Source organism: Panthera onca, chromosome D3 (genome assembly GCF_046562875.1).
Source record: "Panthera onca isolate mPanOnc1 chromosome D3, mPanOnc1 haplotype 2, whole genome shotgun sequence".
Lineage (NCBI taxonomy): Eukaryota > Metazoa > Chordata > Mammalia > Carnivora > Felidae > Panthera > Panthera onca.
The window spans coordinates 5342491-5362597 of record NC_138350.1 but is presented as its reverse complement, the minus strand read 5'-3'; the positions used below and the strand labels follow the sequence as shown (position 1 = coordinate 5362597).

Genomic DNA, 20107 nt, shown 5'->3' with positions numbered 1-20107 from the left:
GGTGCCCCAATACTCAGTCGTCTTATAACTTCAGTGATTATGGATAATGAATACAAATAATTACAATTAGGGGTGGCTGCTACTGAATTCTTAAACCAGGTATTCATCCGTTCCACTTTACATTTTGACAATTACACAAACAATGGTTTTAAAAGTATGATAAACATTTAAAATAAAATCTACTGTCCCCTAAATAAACAATTTAATAATAATAATGTTTTATACATTTCTATAAAGCATTACCAAATCTAGCTTTGGAAAAATCTAACCTGGGCATTATTCTGTGAATCAAAATTTACATATTATATATTCTTTTATCTGCTATGTTTTTATATCACAATTTAACCTGTAGACCAAAGAAAGAACCACTGACCTGAAAAATCAATATAACTCAATGTATCACAACTAAATGGGATAAAACATTACTAAGCAAAAGCCTTAATTTATAAATAGTTCAAAGAGGATTTAGGTTTTTCAAAATGGTAACACTTCTGTATGTGTTACTTAAAACATTAGAATTAGTAATAGTATCAGTAAATTTGGACTTCTCCCTTCTCTGAACAAAGCTAATATTTTAGTTGACACTTAAAATATAAATTAATGTGTCTAATGACTGATATTTGTCAAAACATGCTTTTGATCATCTTTTCCGTATGCGTTCAGTGCTGTTCCCCAATTACTACTTTTGACCACTTTAGCAATAAGTATCATGCTCTTTAGAAGATAAATCTCTAATAATTTAGAGTTTAGTAGAGGCACATGTACAATTATATTTTTTAAGATTCCACAAATAAAACAAAACTAGATACCTCACAGTTTTTCCAAAGTTCCGAATCAGTCCTTCCACTGTTTTGTAGCTCTTGCATTAAAGAGGTTAGGACTTCAACTGTACCTTGAATTACAGATGGTCTGGTCTTCCCTGAGAAAGAGGATACCCCATTTGTACTAAGGTGGGGACTACTTCTGTTGAAACATAAATAATTCAAATGGTTTTCTTCATTCTACCAAGTGTTGAATAATTCAGCAGTTCAAGTTTAGCAGAGCAGTACAAAACCACTGACATTTAATCCTTCTTAATGGCACCTCGTTTGTTGAAAATCTGATCACGTTTGTCCACAAAAGGAAAATAGCAGTAAAAAGACAACACTTATTTAAGAACCCAACAGAAAGACTTTCTCCAAAAGCGCGAGAACACTCCAAAGTACCAACAGAAAGTAAGTTTCTGCCATACGATAAGAAAAGGGTCTAGCTTCTCCAATCTACATTATTCCAGAGGATTATTGCACTCTACTGTAAGAAGAGCCTTTTTTATTGTAGCAGAGATTCTTTTTCCACTGCCCAGAACTGCAGTCAAGTGTTGTTAATCGCATCCCCCTAATTTGGTGTGATAAACTGATGCTTATCTTTTTTGCACTGTTTTTGAATAAAAGTTGTGCCAAGTAAATTAGCAGCAAATATTCAGGACTTATTTAGCCTGTTCATTGTGTAAAATAGCACTCATTCTTTCCAGGAGGACTGCTTTCCCAAACTTGAGAGGAAGTTATTTCAGGTTTGTTTTATAAAAACACAAAGCATAATTAAGGAAAATAAAATCTGTTTAAATTCCAGTCTAAGAGATCATTTTTCATTTATTTATTGATAACCTATATTGTTTCACAAAGAGTTCATTTAAAAAAAAAAACAATACTAATTAAAATAACAGAAAAATAGTGACAAGTAGGATCAGAGAAAGATTAATAAAAACCCAAAGGAAAGGAGAACATACATGTTGTCCGTAACGGATTTACACAGTTGTGTAATTATCAAGTCTAAATTTGGCTGATTTAACCACCAGTCACAATGAAAAGGGAGACAAGTTCAGTTACATAATTTTCATTACAAGGGCATATTTAGGGGTAACCTGGCTGGCTCAGTTGGTGGAGCACACAACTCTTGATCTCGGGTTGGTGACTTCAAGCCCCATGTTGGGGGTAGAGATTAAAAAAATTTTTTTAATTAAATCTTAAACAAAAAAAAAAAAAAAAAAGGACATATTTAGGTTCCCCTGGGAAAATTGTGTTCTAAAAGGGATTTCTTCAGGGGCACCTGGGTGACTTAGTTGGTTAAGTGTCTGACTCTTGGTTTTGGCCCAGGCCAAGATCTCAGAGTTCATAAGTTCGAGCCCCACATTGGGCTCTGCACTGACAGTGGGGAGCCTGCTTGGGATCGATCTCTCTCTCTCTCTCTCTCTCTCAAAATAATAAACATAAAAAAAATTTTAAAGGGAGTTCTTCATAGGGACCACTAGGTGATATAGGAAACAAACTTTCAGTACATGGTATAGATTACAAAGACAGACATCTCTCTTGGACCATTTGCCACACACTTTCCCACCCTTTCACCTTGCTTTTTCATTTTATATATTCTTGTAAGCTGCCTTATATTCCTCCTGAGAAGGGCAGAGAATGAACAAACTTTTTAAGGAATTAATGAATTTATTAATTTCATCAAGATCTATTGTGTTCGAAAATATCTGACCCTTTAACAGTAGGGCCCAGACTGGTAAGTTTTTGCTCCCTTGTACCTGCTTGGTATATAGGTGGTCTCCTCTCTAATGGGCTCTACCCCTTTGCTGTTTTTAAGCTACTAGAAATTTAGAAATCAAATAACCCAAGTTTGTCAGATTATGTACAAAATGAAAGCAAACGGGTTCTGATTACAAACAAACCAAAGGGGTGCATGGGTGGCTCAGTCGGTTAAACGTCCCAAAACCTGATTTTGGCTCAGGTCATGATCTCACGGTTCATGGGTTCAAGCCCTGCATCAGGCTCTGTGCTGACAGTCTGGAGCCTGCTTGGAATTCTCTGTCTCCCCCCTCCCTCTCTCTCTGCCCCTCGTTCTCTCGCTCTCTGTCTCAAAAATAAATAAACTTAAAAAAAAAAAAAAGGCGCAAACACGGGATAGCTTAAAAAGAAAATGCATAAAATGCATTGCTGGATAGCATCTATTTTTGTCTACTCAGGGTCTGTTTTTCTGCTTACTTCCTAGTATTCAACTTTAATTGTTACTTCCCAGGTTGGTGAGGTAGTTCTGAAATATTAAACGTTATTTGTATGTAGAAACAGTATTTAGTCAATTAAATTCTAAAGGCATGTTCGTAATCTATGAGGAAGTTTTAAAAGTGTACAGAGAACCGTAACTAGGAAAATAAGTTATTTTCCACAATGTTCCCCATGCAAAAGTGTATTATCTCTGGGAGAAACAAAAAACAGGAAAAGAATGAAACTATTCTGGACTTAAAACAACTATCCCTGAACAGTTCCTGCTCAGGGGCTGTTGTTATTTAAATGCGAACCAATAACTGTGATGCTATTTGGGTCAACTGGGCAAATAAACTTGTTTTGATTTGTTTTTACATAAAAAAAAAAAAAATCTATCTATCCCATTCTTACCTATTAATATTTAAGTTCAGTCCAAAAGAATGGGGAGAATTTTTTATATCAGATTCTACAGAAGATGAAGTTTTCCGTAAGGGTTTCACCAAATCAAAATCTTCCATAGTGTATAGAAATCGTTACACTCTCTTATTTGAAAATGTAGGTTCTTTCAATGTTTGAAGAAACTGAATCCGAGTCATCTTCAGATGCTTCATCGTCTACAGGCATTTTCAGTGGCTAACATTCAGAACTGGGAAATATCCTAAGCTCCCAAGAGAGTCTGAAAATGAATGGAGGAAAAAATACTATAAAAAGCCACTAAATCTAGCAACTGCTTTTTCATTACTTTGGAAACCTTGATCCTTTTATATAAATTGGCATTAAGAATAGCAACATCATTTACAATAGTTACAATGCAGAAACAACTAAGGTGTCCATCAACTGATGAATAAACTCATGTTGTATATACATATAATGGAATATTTCTCAGCCATAAGAAGAAATGAAATACTGATACAATACTACAATGTGGACAAACGCCGAAATATCATAATCAAGTAAAGGAAGCTCAGTAAAAGATCACATAATGTATGATTTCATTTATGTGAGGAATCTAGAATAGGCAAATCTTTTGAGACAGAAAGTAGATTTATGGTTGCCAGAGCTGGGGCATGAAGTGACCAAAAATGGGTATGGAGGGGCGCCCGGGTGGCTCAGTTGGTTGAGCGACTGACTTCGGCTCGGGTCATGATCTCACGGTTCGTGAGTTCGAGCCCCATGTCGGGCTCTGGGCTGAGGGCACAGAGCCTGGAGCCTGCTTGGGATTCTGTGTCTCCCTCTCTCTCTGCCCCTCCCCCACGCATGCTCCGTCTCTCTCTGTCTCGGAAATAAATAAACATAAAAGAAAAAAATGGGTATGGAGTGTCTTTTTAGGGTGATGAGAAATTCCAGAATTAAATGGTGGTGATGGTTACACAACCCATCTGTGAATATACTAAAAACCAATGAATTGTACGCTTTAAAGGGACGCATCTTACGATACATGAATTGGATCTCAAGAAATCTACAATAAGGGTGATTTGCAAAAGTAGCTTCATCTTTTCCAGGTATTATTTCAGAATTCTATGTGTTTAACTATCAAGGTTCTAGACACGACTCTACTGCGTAACAACTGGAACACGTACATGCCTTGTTCATTTAAGAAGCTCTACCCAGTAATGCTTGCTGATTTACACGGCGGATAAACTGGAACTACTTAGTATTTAATTTGGTATTAAAAACGGCCAATTAAATGGTTACCAACAGTTGTTTGTCCGTTGGCTGGAATGCATTTTGCGCTACATAGCCTTTATTACTTCTTTAAAGACTATTTGCCGGGTCAACTAAAAATAACTAACTGATGCAGGTTAACTGATGCCAGGTGTACAGAGGCAAGTTGGCCATCACAAATCAAACACCACGCTTCCTACTTAGGGAATTCATGTCTTTTTGAAAAAGTGAAAGAGCAAGGAAAAAAAAAAAAAGAAAAGAAAAAACCATTTATGCTGCTTACAAGATTCCACTAGGTTCCCACTTCTGGGGCCTGGTTTTACAAAGCACAACCTTAAAAAACATCAGCTCATCAAGGAACCACTTCCTTGGCGGGAGGTAGGTTTTGTGAAAGCCAAGGGTAACTGGACCTACCTAAATGGATTTCTCCCCCGTGGCTCAGCCCATCACCAGCCACAAATGGGGTCCTGAAATGGTCTGGGGCTGCACCTTCCACCCGGCAACGAAAATATCTGGATTCAAATCACCCTGCTCTTCTACCAGGAAAACACCCTGCTCTCCAGGGACTTGGATCTGCGACCCCATCCACTATTTCGCCCGCTGAAGTAATCCGGATGCAGAAGATGGAGATGGAAAACCACTCGAAACGCAAAGATGCTTCTCCAGTGGGGGAGGGGGGGAGAGGAAAGGGAAATAAAAGGGGGGGGGGGGGGACCCGACATAAATGCAAAATTAAAACAAAAACACGCGATGGACAACGGTTATAAGCACAGAGCCATTTTTATATTTCCCAGTAACGAAATGTGACGCTCTTGGTCCCCAAAACCCCTCGCCAAAAAGAAGGTCGCTGGGAGGATGGGGGATGGGATGGTACAAATTGGGGCCCGACACTCGGAAAGTTAACCAGGTGTTTCGCTTTGCTAGGAGCCCGAGGGGGGTACGGAAGACAGGGTTCCAGAGGTTTTGAGGCCAGATCCTGACCCCCTTGCCTTCACAGCCAGACCTCAATTGCTGATGGGGTGGCTCTCGGGTCAAAGTGGGACGGCGAGCAAGAACAAAACGCGGTCGCCTGAACTGTGGGCAGCGGGGAGGCGGAAGGAAAAGCCGCTGCTCCCACAATTACAACCGCGATTCCCAAAGTCAACCAGGGAAGATCAAAAAAAGGAGACAAATCCCACAAGCCCCCCGCCACTCGGGATGAGGCGCTCTGCGATTGGGCCGCGCGGGTGTCACTCAAGGGCACTGAGTCTAGAAAAGGCACCCGGCCGCAGGCGAAGCCCCCACATACCCGAGGACTGTGGTGGGGGTTGTGTCGTGTGGCCGTCGTCCCCCCACCCCCGCCCTGAGCCCATCAGCAACACTTAGGGTTCTGCTAAGTCCAGGTCTTCCGAGCCTCGTCCCCTTGCCCCCCGCGACTGACGGCTCCCCGCAGGCCGGCGACCACTCACCTGGCCGGGGCTCCCACAGTGGATGTCAGCGTCAGGCGAGCGGCCTCTCGCGACCGTTAAACTCGAGGGAGCGTGCGCGCGCCCGTCGTCCTGCCTGTGATTGGCTGCACGAAAGGGGGCGGAGACGGTTGCACCGCGGAGCGTCCGTCCTTCTCCCCTTTCTCTTCACGCCCCTTTCTCCAAAGGGGGAGGTCCTACGCTTGGGAACTCGGAGGGGGCGGAGCTTCTGCTAGGCCCTCCCGTCTGATTGGTTCTCTGGGAACATACATCTGCCACGCTAAAAATAGCTTCCGCTCTCCGCATGCGCAGTTGGTAAGAATGAGCCCAGGGCTAGTGAGGGAAGCGACGGCGGGAGTACTGCGCGTGCGCAAATCCAGGAGTGCGCTTTCGATGCACCTTCTGCAGTGGTTCCTGTTACCCCAGAAAGTGGCGGGTGGGAGACCACGTCTGCAGCCAGGTAAGCATCCGTGGAGCAGCCAGCCGCCTGTACGGTTGCCTGCGATTGTCAAGGACTCTGAAGAGAGGACTGGGAGCTAGGACGCCTGACTTTCCCAGCTTGCGGTCCTGATTCGTGCAACCAATTGACCTGAGACACCGCTGGCGGTGAGGTGCAACTTGTCCAGACACTGAGCTAAGTTTTCTCTGCACCTGGTTTACCCTAAGCTGCTGGGGGTCTTTCCCGGGGCTCTTCAAGGACTGGTGTGGGGAGGGGAGGACAGCTCACCGCCTTGGAGAAAACGGGTCCACCGAGGCCCGAGAAGAAATGGAAAGAGCTTCATTTACTTGTCCAACAGAGCTCTATAGAGCTCTTAGCACGCAGCAGGTGCTGTTCCAAGCTGGCACATAGTAGGTGTCAGCATGGCTCTTGCCAGGCCTTTCAAGGACGACAGAGAATCTGTGTCCCTTCCTGGAGGCCCTACCATTTCATTCTCTCTGTTCAGTTCACTTTTTAAATATTTATTTATTTTTGAGGGAGCATGAGCAGGGGAAGGGCAGAAAGAGAGGGAGAGAGAGGATACGAAGCTGGCTCCGAGAGCCGTTAGAGACCTGTGAGATCAGGACCTGAACCGAGGTCAAATGCTTAAGCGACTGAGCCACCCAGGCACCCCTGTTGAGTTCACATTCTTAAGACTAGTTAACCTTTAAGGCCAGCTCTTAGATTTCCCTCCAGGGTTCCTGGGTCCAAAGTGAAAGAACTTTGCTAGCCCCATCATGTAGCTATGGCTGAAAAGCCAGGATGCACCGTGAAATGTTATTGGCAGGAATGACAGATCTTCGAGGCATTCCATGTCATCTGAGCTTCCTAACAATTCTGTCTCAAAGAGTAAAAATTCAGTCTGTGTCCAAAACCCCATCTGTATATGATAGATTTCAAGCTTAAATAAACTTAATCCACACCCGCCCCATTGTGTTAATCCTTCTGTGCTCATGTAATACCTCACTAAAATCAAAAACTAATTCTAAGCACATGGCTCTGACTTCAGTGATCATATTTCAAGCCCACAAAAAAAAAAAAAAGTTTTATCACTAATTTCAGTTGGTCATAATTGAACATAATTCCAGTTGTCTGTTATTTGAGACATTGTAGAATCTTTTTTTTTTTTTAACGTTTATTTATTTTTGAGAGACACAGAGAGACAGAGAACGAGCAGGGGAGGAACAGAGAGAGAGGGAGACACAGAACCCGAAGCAGGCTCCAGGCTCTGAGCTGTCAGCACAGAGCCCGATGCGGGGCTCAAACCCACGAACCGCGAGATCATGACCTGAACCAAAGTCAGTTGCTTAACTGACTGAGCCACCCAGGTGTCCCAAGACATTGTAGAATCTTTTACACTCAGAAGAACTGAGAAGTGTGAATTACTGAGACATCTCCAGGCAGACCGAGTTGTGTTTCCTTACAAGAAAAAATATTAACCCCAAAATTGAGTTCTGGTGATTAGTTCCTAACCATGCAAGAGGCAGGAGATGATCACTTTTGGCTGCAAAATCCAATGGGTTCTGTTCAGTTTGAGGATGTAGGTTTTTGGGGTTTTTTTGTTTTGGCTGTGTGGTTTTAGGTAACTTTTTATCTATTAATGTCCTAATAAGCCAGTGTATTCAGGAGCTACTATTCTGGTTAACCAAGTTTTCTCGGGTTTTTTTGTCGTTTGTTGTTGTTGTTGTTGTTGTTGTTGTTGTTTTAATATTTATTTTTGAGAGGGAGAGACAGTGTGAGCAGGGGAGGGGCAGAGAAAAAAGGAAATACAGAATCCGAAGCAGGCTCCAGGCTCTGAGCTGTCAGCACAGAGCCTGACGGAGGGCTCAAACTCAGGAATGACGAGATCATGACCTAAGCTGAAGTCAGATGCCTAACTGACTGAGCCACCCAGGCGCCTGTTTTTGTTTTTTTAATGTTTATTTATTTTTGAGAGAGAGAGACAGAGTGTGATCAGGGGAGGGACAGAGAGAGAGGGAGACAGAGAATCTGAAGCAGGCTCCAGGCTCTGAGCTATCAGCACAGAGCCCAATGCGGGGCTCAAACTCACGAACCATGAGACCATGACCTGAACCGAAGTCAGACGCTTAACCAACTGAGCCACCCAGGCGGCCCTAAAAAAGTAGTTTTTAAAACCCATAGACATGATTTCTGGATGTAGAAAACAGAAGTAGAGGCTTCAGAAATTCCAGTAAATGTATAATAACTTCATCTAATCTAAACCTACCACCCATCCTGGAGATTTTGCACTATTTGTGTGCAAGCTGACACCACTATTTTATGCCCTTTATGATGGTATGATTACTATAGGACTTTATCATAACAAATTGCTCAAGTATCTCTTTGACCTTGAAGGCTTCACACTGACAGCTTTTGAGCGGAGATCTTTTTTTTGAGCAGAAACCTTTCACGTTGGTGTGGATAAGACCAGGCTGTGCAGTCATAATGGCTGATAATAGCTTACAGCATTTGGTTTCTGTTAACCCTAGGGTTGCTACTCTTTGATTATTATGTCCAAACTGTTTGTCATTCATTTGGCGGGGGGGGGGGGGGGGTGGGGGGTAGTTCTCTACAGCAATATATATATATATATATATATATATATATATATATATATATATGGAACATTAAAACTTTATAGTTTAATTATTAAACATGAAATCTTCGGATATATATTTAAGTTTTTTCAGGGCTCCCCGGTAGCTCATGAGTGATAGAGTAGTAGATCGTGAGCATCTGACTCTTGATTTCAGCTAGGGTCATGGTCCCAGGGTTGTGGGATCGAGCCCCACATCGGGCTCCGCACTGAGTACGGAGACAGCTTGGGAGTCTCTCCCTCTGCCCCTTTCCCCTGCTCGCACGCTCTCTCTCAAATTAAAAAAAAAAAAATTTAAATATAAATTTTTTCATCTTTCTTGTCCTTCACGGTTTTTCTTCCTATATGAGATAATCCCTAATGACCTTCATGTTTAAACCAGGACTTGCTTGGATGCAGGTGGTTTATCTTTCAATGTGAGCCTGCTGGGAAGTCACACTGTATTCGTGGCATCATAATTATCTCCTGGCACCTGATTTCATAGACCACAATTATGACCTCACCAAATAGCATGTCTTTGGTAACCTCATGGTTTTCAAGTACTTCTTAAATTGGACCGTACCAACTGAAATAATTTGCAGGTCACTGTTCTAGATGCCTTTTCACTCTGAGCCTGGCTGGCTCAGTTGGAAGAGCATGTGACTCTTGGGATCTTGGGGTCATGAGTTCGAGCCCCATGTTGTGGGTAAAGATGACTTAATTAAAAAAAAAAAAAAAAATTTTTTTAAAGCCTATGAAACAATCAGTTTGCAGGTTAGGTTTGTGGAATAAGACCACAATTTATATGGTGTGTTAGTCAGAGGCTCTTTAGCTTTATAGTTTAGGGATCTGAAGTACTCCTAAGTGCTCAATGTTTGTGAAGATTTGTACTTTTTTTTTTTTCTCATTGTAGGTGGTATCACTTCCACTTTACAGATGATGAAATATGACCAAAGTTGCACAGTGAGCAAATCATGAAGCCAAGACAGTGACTATAGGCAATGTGGCCTTTCAGGGACAAAAAAATTAAAGGAAGAGTCAAGAAGAGAAAGTTGAGGAAAATGAGCTAATTAAGGAGCTGGAGAAAGAACATCTAGAGATGTTATGAAAGGTGAAGGGAAAAGGGATAAAAAGAAAGCTGTCGAAATGATAAGTTTAGTTTAAAAATGGAATACCTGGGGCTCCTGGGTGACTCAGTCAGTTGAGCGTCTGACTTCAGCTCAGGTCATGATCTCACGGTTCATGAGTTCGAGCCCCGCGTCGGGCTTGCTGCTGTCGGCAGGGAGCCTGCTTCAGATCCTCTGTCCCCCTCTCTCTACCTCTCCCCCACTTGCACTCTCTCAAAAATAAATGAAACATTAAAAATAATTAATAATAATAATAATGGGATACCTAATGTTCTTCCAAGATAAGTCTTCCTCAGCTAATCCCTTTTTTTCTTTATTAGTGTCAAATATGATAATATACTTGAAAGTACCTTGAAAGCATCTAAGTCCTAAACAAATACAAGGTATCAATCATGATAATGGAGGCGTTGAGAATTTAAGAACATGTAGAGTGTTATTACTGCTGCTTTTTTATGTGTTTCTGCCTTATTTTAACAGTTGGGGGCACCTGGGTGGCTCAGTTGGTTAAGCGTCCGTCTCTTGATTTCGGCTCAGGTCACGATCTCACAGGTTTGTGAATTCGAGTCCCACAATGAGTCCCACATCAAGCCTGCTTGGGATTCCGTCTCTCCCCCTCTCTGTCTGCTCCTCCCCTGCTCATTCTCTCTCCCTCTCAAAATAAATAAACTTAAAAAATTATAATTAAATAAACCGCAGGTGATAAAATTATAAAGTTCCTGTTAGATGCCATAAATAGAGGAAAAATCACAGCAATGCACACAAATAGGACAGGTGTCATTCTCTGTGGATTCAGAGTTTTCTGTTAAAAAAAAAAAACACAGAATGGGATGTTAGTGTCATGTGAATTGAAAGCTTTTCTCTTTATCTCCTTCATGAGTTGTCTCTTGAGCTCTGTTACATGGAGACCAGACCTGGCGCAGTCCCCAGCTGGGCATTTCCTGCTCAATCTATTATGCTCGTCTTATTTGAGAAATAATCCTCTGCCAGCACTTCCTGTGAGTGAAAGGTGCCTTATCTTCAGAGCAAACCTCCAAGCCCAGGAAAGGGCTTGGTCTGTTTCAGGCCTGAGCCGCGGCACCAGGAGGTGCTCTAGCCCCTGCAAGGACTTCAGACACGCAGAACAGAGGGACGAGTTAGTTGGAGCCCATGGGAAACGGCTGCTTTTTTTTAACTCCCATTTTCCAGGGCGCACCGAAACATACTAGGCAACATGAATTATGATTAAGCATTTCTCAGAAAGTCATTCTCTCACTTAGCTTCTGGTGCCATCAGCTGGCCATTTTGTCCTTTTCAAGCTTCACCACCACACATCCGCCTGTCCCAGCAGTCACCGTTTCTGGTCCCTCAGGATCGATCAGGTCATTGTTTCACGACTTGTCACTTTCTCTCCTGTTACGGAGAGGGAAACAGGACCGTGACCAAGAAGGTTGTCGGCACTCCAGAATTCTGGCCTCAACTTCTTAAATATTACAAACATGAGAAACACCAGTTTCTAGAAGCGTCTGTCCCAGCAGATGAAAGAACTTGCTCGTTCCTGTGTCCTAGTACAGTGCTTCTCAGACTTTGGGAGTGTGACTCTGAGTCACCTGTGGATCTTCATAAAATGCAGGTTCTCAGCTCGGAAGTCTGGGGTAGGGCGTGAGAGTCTCCATTCCTAACAAGCTCCCAAGTGGTTATGTTGCTACTGCTCTGCGGACCATAATGAGGGGAAAGATTCTGGAGCTACGCGGTCTGATAGGGTAGATTTTGAAGACTTCATATAAATAATAAGGTGTGCATAATTTTTATATTGATCACATGTTGAAATGATATTTTGGCCATACCAGGTTAATATAGTAAGTAAAGTATATTAAATGTGTATCTTTCAAATATGTTAACATTCATTTCATCAGTTTCTTATTACTGTTTTGAGTTTATTTTTATTACTTTTTTATAAATGTTTTTAAATATTTATTTTTGAGAGGGAGCACGAGTGGGGAAGGGGCAGAGAGAGGGAGACACAGAATCCGAAGCAGGCTCCAGACTCAGCTTTTGGCACAGAGCCTGACGCAAGGCTCGAACCCACGAACCGCGATATCATGACCTGAGCCTAAGTCGGACGCTCAACCGACTGAGCTACCCAGGCACCCCAGTTTTGTTTTGTTTTGTTTTTTGTTTTGTTTTGTTAAGATTTTATTGTTAAGTGATCTCTGCACCCAATTTGGGGCTTAAACTTCCAACCCCAAGATCAAGAGTGACATTTTGTACCGACTGAGCCAGCCAGGTGCCCCTTTTTACTGTTTTTAAGGTGATTACTAGAAAATTTAGAATTTCACACGTGGCCTACATTATGTTCAGGTCGGACAACGCTGTTCTAGAACACATTATTGGCGTTCTTTTTTCGGATGACCCCATTTCTCAGTCCCCTGGTTACCATTTCACATTCCCTATTAGCTCAAACCCATATGCATTCAGTTCTTTCTGTGAGTGTTTTCTCTTCCCACCATTACTGTCCTTCACACCTTCCTCATCGTCATCTTTTCCGTCGTCGTCCCAGGACCCCATCCAGCATTTAGACGCTCCCAAGAGCCAGCACCCAGGCAGCACCTTTGCTCAGAGCTTTTGGCCATGACTCTCGCAGTGGGGTTCCTGGAGGCAAGAGCCTCACCAGGGAGCTGGTTAGGAATACAGAGTCTCAGGCCCCACCCCAGGCCTAATGAAGCAGGATCCTGGTTTGCAGGATTCCCGGGGATTTGTCTCTCTGAAGAGCTTTACCGGTTGCCTTTCCTAAAGCACCCTGTTCCCATTGAGCTCCACATCTGTTCTTTCAGTTGGCTTTGATGAAGTCTCTCCGAGGTTGAGACAATATGAAAGTCGTGGCTAAGAGAAAATAGTTTCTCTCTCTCTCTCTCAGAAGAATAAACAGTGAATTTGGGGCAAATGGCATCCGGAAGGGGAGTCCAGAGATTGAAATCCTATGACTTCCTGCAAATGGATTCAGATACCCTTATCTGTCTCGGAGGCACAACGGGAAAGGCATCAGCGTCCCCTTTGCCCGTCTCAGGAGCATTAATGCTGCCGGCGAAGCGAGCCTCGCCTTGCTGCTCTGCTTTACGTCTGACTGTTGGCCGCAGTCACGGGCCACATCCCAGAGCGGACCACACCACCCCTGCAGCTAGACGTCTTCCTGGGTTTGGGTTGGCCACGGAGGCCTGAGGCGGAAATGTGTGGCGGCTGGGTCCAGGTCAGGAGAGGAGGCACCTAACAGAATGCAGATTCCAAGTCCCAGTAATGAGCACGCCAAGGGACTCGGACACAGTGACCAAGAACCACCGCTCTCTGTGGCATCTTCTCCATTCCGGGCTACAGCACGTGTCAGATTTCGGGGCATCTTAATTTCTCATTTATGCAACAGGCCCCCTGGGCTCCCTGAGACCCACGCCCGGCACATAGGAGGTGTTGGAAACATTCACTGGACAAATGAACGTTCCGTTTTGTAAAGTCCTAACTCCCGTTATCTCTGACCTGACCAAGTGGGAAGGGACTGGGACAGCGAGAGAGGCTTTAAGCCCAACTGCATCAGCCGTTGGGGGCCGAAGCCGTCAGAGGAAGAGCAGCACTGAGACGACGCCGGGGTGGAGAGCCGGCCCTGAGTGGAGGCGCACGCTCACAGAAAGGAACTGGGGCAAGCTGTCATGACTCCTGGTTTCCCTCTGCCAGCACTTGTTACCATTTGTCCTTTTCTCTTTTTTAATGTCACAATGAGCTCTAATTGAAGATGCTTGTATTGTTCCCCCGAAGACTTTGGGTTGCTCTGCGGGTATCACAAAAACTGAAACCCAATCCGTATTCTTCTCTGGGCTTTGGGGAAGCGGAACCACGGGTGAGTTTGTCATTTTGAGCAGTCGTTGGCGTAGAGCCAAAGCTCCAGGAGATACTAAAAGTATTTAGAATCGTCCGATTGGCTGTTGGAATTAGCTGTTAAACAAAGCAGCCAGTAACTGAACACCGGGGGCCTTCGTGAACTCCAGTTGGGTGGGAGACCTTCTAGTGTGTGTGTCGGCTCTGAACTAGGACAGAAAGGTAGAGATTGGAAACACAGCAGGCCGGGGACAGAGCAGCTGATAAACGCACTCTCCTCTCTGCCCTTTGTCTGGGAGTTTTGCCTTGTCTCCGACTCTCTTCCTTTCTTTGTCCCTGCACTCAATTCCAAGGCTGCCCTGGCCGGTCAGATTTACCAACCAGCGGAAGAGAAACCCCAAGGGAGGCCCTGGGCTTGAGTTCCACAACAAATCTGATCCAGGGACTAGATGCTGTCTGGTACACAAAGGGATCTTGTTCTGTGGATTGAAAGCAGAAATAAGGGAAAGGGGAATTTTGGGCATCGACTCAGTCTCATTCACTTCACTCGGTTACAGGGGAGCGGATTCTTTGTTGCAGCGATTTCAGAAAAGCGCCTGAGTTTATGGGTTTATCGTTTCTCTGCTCGTGAGCGGACTTTGGAGAGACCTGACACACGATAAACAAACCCGGTTGTTTTTACGTGGCACCGGCACACTCTGTTTCAAAATCTAGCCCCTCGCAGCCACAGAGCATCTTGCCAATGCCACGCTAATCCTCGCCCCAAGGGACTGACCTACACGCTGAATGGCGTACTTTTCAGAAAGAAGTTACGAGTTTAGGGGTGCCTGGGTGGCCCACTCAGTTAAGCATCCGGTTTTGGCTCAGGTCATGATCTCCCGGATTGTGGGTCCGAGCCCCATGTCGGGCACCATGCTGACAGCTCAGAGCCTGGAGCCTGCTTCAGATTTTCTCTCTCTCCCTCTCTCTCTCTCTCTCTCTCTCTCTCTCTCTCTCCCTCTCCCTCTCCCCCTCTCCCCCGCTCGTGCCGTCTCTCTCTCTCTCTCTCAAAAATAAAACACTTGTTTAAAGAAAAGAAAGGAGGGAAGGAAGAAGTTACGAGTTTAGACTACAATGTCAGTCATAGAATTGAAAATTAGCATTGGCATAAGGCTTGAAAAACAGATTTCATTGTTTTTATTTTCCATAGAGGGAAAGAGATGAACACCTTACTGTCACTCTAGAGATGGCCAGTGTCATCTCAGGGCCAGCTGAGAGGACTACTCAGATAGATACACGTGAAGTGACAGAAGTGCATGTGGTTACAAGGCAGCAATGCCCAGCAGCATGTGTCTGCATTGAGCTTCCACAAAGCTAGTTGGAGACCAGCGTGGGCTCAGTGGAAGTCAGCAGCCAGACCTGACATCCCACGACAACAAAGGTAAACGAGCCAAGAGCAAACCTGCAGAAAGTATTTGGTGCAGGTTAAGTTACTTGTGGCTTAGGCACACGCCACTTCCTACCTATGTTGGAGACCGGGGGCCATCAGGTGGAATTTACAGGGTCTCAAATGGTAAAAGCAGCTATTTAGAGTCTGAAAGGAAGCAGCAGTTGTTAAAAAGGGCCACACATCCCTTTTTAGCGTCCGCGCCCTCTCGGATCAAGAAGCATCAAGCAAGGGAGCGGCACACTCATAGTTCCCATAATCCACCTGAGTGACAGGAGTTTTGCTACAAATTGGTCTCAAAACAGATCTTTCCAGGATATATTTTTTTTTCTCTGATCTTTATGCCTGTGCCGGATGGGTAGAGAAGGGCTCATTTACCCATTTTCCAGATAAGACGGGCCCCCGTTGTGACTTGTCCCTGTCCGCATGGCGAGGTTACCGATCTTTGAAAGGAGCTAACACCTTTCAGCTCCCTCTGCCCTCCTCCCCTGGAAGCAAAGGCCCGCGGGACCACCATGTCCTGGGAGCTCCTGTCTATACTGTTACCTGTCAGCTGAGACGCTTCAGCCTTCTGCTACGTCGGGAGCAGCTATTTAAATCCTGCTTACTTGGAGTGCCTGGGTGGCTCAGTCGGTTGAGCGTCCGACTTCGGCCCAGGTCGTGATCTCACGGTTTGTGGGTTCGAGCCCCGCGTCGGGCTCTGCGCTGACGGCTCGGAGCCTGGTGCCTGCTTCAGACTCTGTGTCTCCCTCTCTCTCTCTGCCCCTCCCCTGCTCCCACTCTCTGTCTCTCTCTCAAAAATAAATAAGCGTTAAAAAAAATTGTCTAAATAAATACTGCTTTCTTTTTTTAGCATCTTCTGACTAGACTCCAAGCTCCATGAAGACAGAGGCTCGCTCTTTTCCGCCTCGCACCACTCACTACACCCCGTGTGGCATTTTGAACCTAACAGGCAGCTTACTAAAAATCCGCTGATTTGATGGTTCCAGTAAGGAGCGCCACTTGGATCACGTTATTGGCAGTGCGTCTGAGGGAACAGATGTTCCTATTCAAGTCCATGAAACTGGAAACATTAAAAAACAACAATCATGACATTGATTGATAGTGATATTTACCGTGTCAGACTGTGTAAGCTCAGCTATAAAATAGACTCGCATACTGTCGTTCTTTACATTTTGATTTCAAAGATTCTCAAACGTCGAAATAACGTCGCTTGACTCAGATCCTAATTCCCGCTTGATGCCCTGTGTAATATTTCCTTAGCGAATTACGGCCCTCTTCTGTTGTGTGTCACACACTCACAACCTCTCCTCCCTGAGAAAACGGCACCTCCGGGTGCTTCGAAGATATTTTCAGTCCGTCGTAAGAAAACATGTATCCGCTGGCAGGGAGCGTGCTGCTAAGGCCACGGGAGATCAACGCAAGGCTCGCCGCTCTGTCTTTGCCAGTTTCCTAAATACCTTGGCGACGGGTGGGTGGCCGTGGTCTGAACTGGTTTATAAAAGGTCGTCCTAGATCCCGAAGCGTCCTCTTGGGAGCAAACGCGTCTTCCTGAAAGGCTGTCTTTCTTCCTCCAACTCAGGTCCTCAACAAGCAGAGCTCCTCTCCATGAGTACCTCGGGTTTCTTTCGTTGGCCCGCACCGCTGGCCAGAATGTGCACGGCGCCGTGGGGACTCGGGCTTCGGGGGAGGCCAGCGCTGTTAGCCCCGGGAGCGGCAGTCACCGCGGTCCAGATGGCAGGCAGGAGGGACCGCCCCGCTCTGCTGCCTCCCCTGGATGAGAGTGACCTTGAAGAGCAGTTCGTGAAAGGGCACGGTCCGGGGGGCCAGGCAACCAACAAAACCAGCAACTGTGTGGTGCTGAAGCACATCCCCTCGGGCATCGTCGTCAAGGTAGAGGAGGAAGCCCGCTGGGGGTCCCTGGGGTTGGGGGGGGGGGGGGCTTGAGTGACGGCGGTGGTCGGCCGAGGTGCGTTCTCCTCGCGGCCCGGTTCCGTTGGCGCTGCAGATCCCGCCTCCGGCCCTGAGGCAGAGCCTCAGAAGCTTCCTTCCGGGGGCCCGTGGCGCCAGGGGACACCTGCGGGCCTGGCATCCGGCAGGCAGCGCGGTTCTCGCAGAGCCGTGCGGTGTTCGCGGTCCGGCAGAAGCCGCGGGCCCCGGTCCCCGAGCGGCACGCTGGCCTGGGGTGTCTGCCCGCCGTCCCGGCCCTCAGCGACCTGGCCGTGTCCCTCCGTCCCCTCTTGGGTAAATGTCAGTGACACCCGCCCTTCTGAGCGTGAGGTAACGGGGCGAAGCCTCTCTAGCCCTCGGAGTAAACACGTGGCGGCTGGCTGCCTGTAGGAGTCTCCCCTTTTTGTATCAAAACCAATCTCCGATCAGAGCATCACCAGCTCTCAGCACGGTTCGAAGCCCTCGGAAATACGGAAATGCTTTTCCCCCGTTTTCCTGGCTTGTGAGTAGTGGCCCCTATGCCTCAGTGGAACTGGCAGTCCCTTCTGAGTGGCCCGAGGGCCCGAGGGGCGGCCCGGGCGGAGGAACAGAGGAGATGGCGAAGCCGCTGTTCCGTGTGCCGGCGGTACTAACCGCAGCGACGTCCGTCACGTCCACACGTGGTAGGCGCCGCGCAATGAGGCGCGTAGTCTTTGTCCTCGCGAGCCCTCGTGCCTTACCTTTTCCACGGTACAAGTGCGGAATCAGGCACAGAGAGGTTAAGTAACTCGCCCAAGATCCCACAGCCGCAGGCATCAACCGAGAGCAAGCCCATAGTCTGGCTCCGAACAACTGTTTTTTCACTGCCAAGTTTTTGAGCCAAGAGCCTATCAACTAAAAACCTCACTCGCTTTTCTTTTTTTCCCAATCGCTTTTTTCCTCCTTGAGAAACGGTGTCATTCATGAGCAACAAATAAAATTCTGAAACCTGACACGGTTTTGGTTTAACTATTTTATAACCTCACTGCAGATTCGCCTTTAGTAGTATGCTTTGACTCTGATTTCACAGGCTTTATCAGATAGCTTTGCAAGGCGCTCACCCTTCCTAACTCAGGTATGACGTAATCACTGTTACCGTTGGCTAATAATAAAGATGCTATCTCCCTCCTTGAGACAGAAGTTTACATTTATAAATTTTTCTAAGTTAGTTTATTTTGAGAGAGAGAGAGAACACGAGGAGAGAGAGGGAGAGAGAGAATCCCAGAGTCCACACATCAGTGCAGAGCTCAACGCGGGGCTCAAATTCACAAACCACAAGATCATGACCTGAGCTGAAGTCAGACGCTTAACCGACTGAGCTGCCCGGGCGCCCCCAGAATTTTACATTTATAAATGGTGCAGAGTGTTTGTTCCCTGGCCACAAGCTAGACATAGCAATTGACATTTTCAAAACTATTTGGGGACGTTATGTTACTGCTGTCATTGCTTCCGAACAAAGCAACGCTCTTAATTACAAATAATCACAGAAAAAGCCACATCATACGTATCCTGGAGGGTGGGGCAAGGGCAAGGGCTGAGCAGAGCAGAGGCAGGAGGGCAATATGGTCTTTGTTCTGTCCAGAATGAACTTTTTCACGGTGTAAGTTACTGTCTCTTGCAGTGCCATCAGACGAGATCAGTCGATCAGAACAGAAAGCTAGCCCGGATAATCCTACAAGAGAAAGTGGATATTTTCTACAACGGCGAAAACAGTCTTGTTTACAAAGAAAAACGGGAGGCAGAGAAGAAAAAGCAAGAGAAGAAAAAAAGAGCAAAGGAAACTCTAGAAAGAAAGAAACTCCTGAAAGAACTGTGGGAATCAAGTAAAAACGTCCACTGAGAAAGAATTAGAAATGCTTTTTTGTTTGTTTTGTTTTTAAGTAATCTCTACACCCAATGTGGGGCTTGAACTCGACCCTGAGATCAAGAGTCACATGCTCCACTGACTGAGCCGGCCAGGCACCCCTGAAAGAACAGCAGATTCTGACTAAAGAACCTGCCAGATGCTTCCAGGGAATAATGGTGGGGAGTTCTATTCCACCTCAAGCATTACTATAGTGTTTCTGTATTTTTAACCGACTTCAAATTTTAAATCAAAAATTTTTTAATGGCAGACTAAACTGGTGGATAAAGATACACTTGTTTTTTTTAAGTTTTATTATTTTGAGAGAGAGAGCAGGGGAGGGGCAGAGAGAGGAGGAGAGAATCCTAAGCAAGGCTCCACACTTACCACAGAGTCCAATGCGGGCCTTGAACTCAGAAAGCATGAGATCATGACTTGAACTGAAATGGACAGTCCAACGCTCAACCAAATGAGCCACCTAGATGCCCCTAAATGCGTTTTTTTTGTGTTTTGGTTTTTTTTTTAAGTGTAGGGGCGCTTGGGTGACTCGGTTGGTTAAGCATCCAACTTCAGCTCAGGTCGTGATCTCGCGGTTTGTGGATTTGAGCCCTGCGTCAGGCTCTGTACTGACAGCTCAGAACCTGGAGCTGCTTCGGATTCTGTGTCTCCCTCTCTCTCTGCTCCTACCCCACTCACGCTCTGACTCTCTCTCTCTCTCTC

At 45.6% G+C, this 20107-nt stretch overlaps 2 protein-coding genes across 10 annotated transcripts in view; one reads left to right on the top strand and one right to left on the bottom strand.

The window, feature by feature from the left end:
- The window catches only part of MPHOSPH9 (M-phase phosphoprotein 9), a 58678-nt gene extending 52444 nt beyond the window's left edge, over nt 1–6234 (bottom strand). For 5 of the 8 annotated variants that reach the window (XR_013551397.2, XM_078435893.2, XM_078435896.2 and 2 more), the window contains exons 1-3: nt 6134–6234; nt 3432–3696; nt 810–963 (exon numbers count right to left, since the gene is read on the bottom strand). Coding sequence is in view for 7 of the 8 variants with exons in the window: in XM_078435893.2 (XP_078292019.1) it covers nt 810–963; nt 3432–3538 (261 nt within the window). In the remaining variant the exon portion in view is untranslated. Of the gene's footprint in view, nt 1–809; nt 964–3431; nt 3697–5099; nt 5124–5973; nt 6064–6133 lie in introns of those variants that run through there. The other 3 variants (XM_078435894.2, XM_078435895.2, XM_078435898.2) reach the window with 3 other exon arrangements.
- A 133-nt stretch (nt 6235–6367) lies between these two features.
- MTRFR (mitochondrial translation release factor in rescue) lies at nt 6368–20107 on the top strand. Of its 2 annotated transcripts, XM_060612139.3 has the most exons (4): nt 6483–6590; nt 15340–15570; nt 17159–17469; nt 19166–20107. In XM_060612139.3, the coding sequence occupies exons 3-4, from the start codon at nt 17185–17187 to the stop codon at nt 19382–19384; spliced, it is 504 nt and encodes a 167-aa protein (XP_060468122.1). In that variant the 5' UTR covers nt 6483–6590; nt 15340–15570; nt 17159–17184; the 3' UTR covers nt 19385–20107. The 2 variants fall into 2 exon arrangements, with proteins under 2 accessions (XP_060468120.1, XP_060468122.1); XM_060612137.2 differs by lacking the exon at nt 15340–15570 and having other exon boundaries at nt 6368–6590.

Coding starts and splice junctions, on each gene's coding strand:
- MTRFR (XM_060612137.2), top strand. CDS start 6,452: ATGAGCCCAGGGCTAGTGAGGGAAGCGACGGCGGGAGTACTGCGCGTG. Junction 6,591..17,158: donor GAGACCACGTCTGCAGCCAG/GTAAGCATCCGT, acceptor CCTCCAACTCAG/GTCCTCAACAAGCAGAGCTC. Junction 17,470..19,165: donor CCTCGGGCATCGTCGTCAAG/GTAGAGGAGGAA, acceptor TGTCTCTTGCAG/TGCCATCAGACGAGATCAGT.